The following is a 2,588-nucleotide window of genomic DNA, read 5'->3' on the forward strand; positions in this document are numbered from 1 at the left end:
ATCAGAGGACGCTGTCCCTCCGGTCCCCTCCCCCTCTGCTTCTCCTCGTATGTTCTCTCCTTTTGGTTTTGTCCCTCCAGCCTTCCCGCCTCCTCTGGTAACAAATAAACAACAAGGAGTTTTTTTTTCCCCTCAGTGATCGATCAAAACTTTTTTTTTGTATGTTTTCTCAGGCAAAACCCCAGAAGTAATTCATTTTCTTTGAAAAATGTTACGTTTTTTGTCTGAAGGCAAGAAAATAAATAGCATTTATCTCGTTTTTAGCATACACGTTGCCTTGTAGAAAATCTACACAATAAAGACAAATAGATCTAATCTGATGATTTTTTCTGATGTGGATTTTAATTCTTGTACAAAAACCCTTTTATTTTTTAGCATTTTTTTCTTTAACTATTATATTGTATTCAGATCAAATTTGACTGATTTTCAAGTTTGAATAAACAGTTTAACTTGCTACTTTTAATGTTAGTTGCAATACCCAGGCGCTCCTGCAGGTGTCTCTGCCTCATTACAGCCAAACTGGGTTTGCTGCTCTGTGGAGGCGGCTCAGGCCTCGGTCCACAGGGAGTTTCGCTGCCACCACCAGCAGCAGTGTACACGTCCTCCTCCGCCTCTATCCCGCAGTCCGTCAGGGGGACTATCCTCTCCTGCCTGCCCGTCTCCGTCTGCTGTCTGGGAGACACCAGGTGTCCGTTGGTCCGACTCATAATCGGGGTGTCTGAGAGCGTGATGGATCTGTCGGCGTCGAGGTCTGATCGGATGTCGCCCGTGCTGCTGCCGTCTGAGTCCTCGATCTCCGCTCCAATGCAGCTGTACACCATGCTGACCAGATCTGCAGACTGGACGAGAAAAACACGAATGTAGTCAAATTACTAAAGAGGCCTAATACCTGAGTATCTATACCCTGCTTGTAGTAGACAGTATCCTCATAATTCAAAAGCTTCCTGCTCTTGTTCACCAGAACTCAGGATGCTGAACTCATAAACATCAGTTGTTTAAGGGACAGAAGCCTACAAAAACAGACCTTTTTAACCCCAGAAACACGTAAAGGTAAATGATTCTATCATTTTGGGTTTAACCATCGACTATATAAAAGAACTGGACTGAATTACTCCTTCCCCCTCACATTCCAAATAAGAATGGCTCCAAAAAGCTAAACCTGAGACATAATTATTAATCATTCGTATTAGTCAAAATAACCTCTTTTTCTGCTACATTTAACATCCTGCTAATCCAAATTTCTTCTTCACAATAATTTTGCTGTATTCTTGTTATAAACTGGCCAATCAGATCATTAAACATTTGACAGATTATTCTGAGTCTGTTTTCAGTGGAAGGGGTGTGGCCTTTAAGCAAGCATGATCCTGATTGGAGAGAATGGTTGTCAGAAAAATGTAGACTCAGACAGACATGGGACAATCACTGCTTAAACCAGTGGGACCAAAGTCCCACCGTGTGGCACCAAAATGCCAGTTTTTCAGCAAATTTGACAGGCGGCTGCTCTGTGGCATTTGTAGTCGAGTGGTGGGCTCACATTTTACATGCATGGTGGTCACTGAGGTTTTAAGAAGAAATCCCCCAATTTAGCAAAGAGAGGATGACTGCGCAAACAGTGTGCGATTGTGCGAACAAGGGGGGGTTGTGCGAGCAGTGCACAGTCATACAAACAGTGCGAGAATCTGCAAACATTAAGTGGAAACAGAGCATAATTGTGCAAATAGTACATTGTCGTGTGAACAGTGCACAATTCTGCAAACAATGTGCGATTGTGCGAACAGAGGACAATTGTGGGAACAAAGCGCAGTTGCGCAAATAGTTTGCGACAAAGGGTGGTTGTGCGATCAGTGTGCGATCGTGCGAACAGAGGACAATTGAGCCAACAAAGCTCTGTTACATGAACAGTGCACAATTGTGCAAAAAGTGCTCAGTTGTGTGAAGAGAGTGGGGTTGCCAACAGCACGCACTTGCGTAAACAGTGCACAATTTATGCAACAGCCTGCGATTGTGCCAAGAAAACACGATTGAGCAAACATAGGAAAATTGTGAGAACAAAGCACGATTGTGCGAACAGTGTGCATATGCACAATTGTGTGAGGAAATGCGACTGCTTATATGTGCAAGGGAAATTGTCCCGGGCAACTAGCTGGCTGGTCTTGAAGTTTCTGCCGATGCCTTCCCATCACACACTGGCAGTTGTATTTGTGACCGTAGCTTTAGCGATGTCTGGGTCCATCATGGCAGCGACCGTGTTAACATTAGTGGCATTTCCTGCCAATTCGAGCAGTTATAAGTTCTGTTCTTCGTCTGGTTCCTATTCTTAGTCTTAAACTATTCTGCAAACTCACATGGCGAAAGAAGTCACTTGATTTTCTCTAGTATTAAATTAAAAAGATGAAAGCATTCCCTGCTTGATGACACAGTAGTGTCAGGAAAGGTGCAATGTAGCTGCACAAATGACCAAAGAGACCCATAAATGAAAGTAGGATCGTTTTTTGGGTCTATTAGACGTAAAACTACCATCATTTGCACTTTATACAGAGCTGTGCTGTGGTTAGAAATACCATTTAATAGAAAATAGGAGGTTATTT

At 43.1% G+C, this 2,588-nt stretch overlaps 1 protein-coding gene across 1 annotated transcript in view; it reads right to left on the reverse strand.

Moving 5' to 3' along the window:
- Positions 1-2: 2 nt before the first annotated feature.
- carmil3 (capping protein regulator and myosin 1 linker 3) overlaps positions 3-2,588 on the reverse strand; it is a gene marked incomplete at its 3' end in the record, with an annotated part of 127,718 nt that continues 125,132 nt past the window's right edge. Inside the window, exons 35-36 of the mRNA XM_024274320.1 lie at positions 479-839; positions 3-94 (exon numbers count right to left, since the gene is read on the reverse strand). Coding sequence (XP_024130088.1) covers positions 3-94; positions 479-839 — 453 coding nt within the window. The remainder of the gene's footprint in view (positions 95-478; positions 840-2,588) is intronic.

This window comes from Oryzias melastigma, linkage group LG17 (assembly GCF_002922805.2).
Source record: "Oryzias melastigma strain HK-1 linkage group LG17, ASM292280v2, whole genome shotgun sequence".
Taxonomy (NCBI): Eukaryota; Metazoa; Chordata; class Actinopteri; order Beloniformes; family Adrianichthyidae; genus Oryzias; species Oryzias melastigma.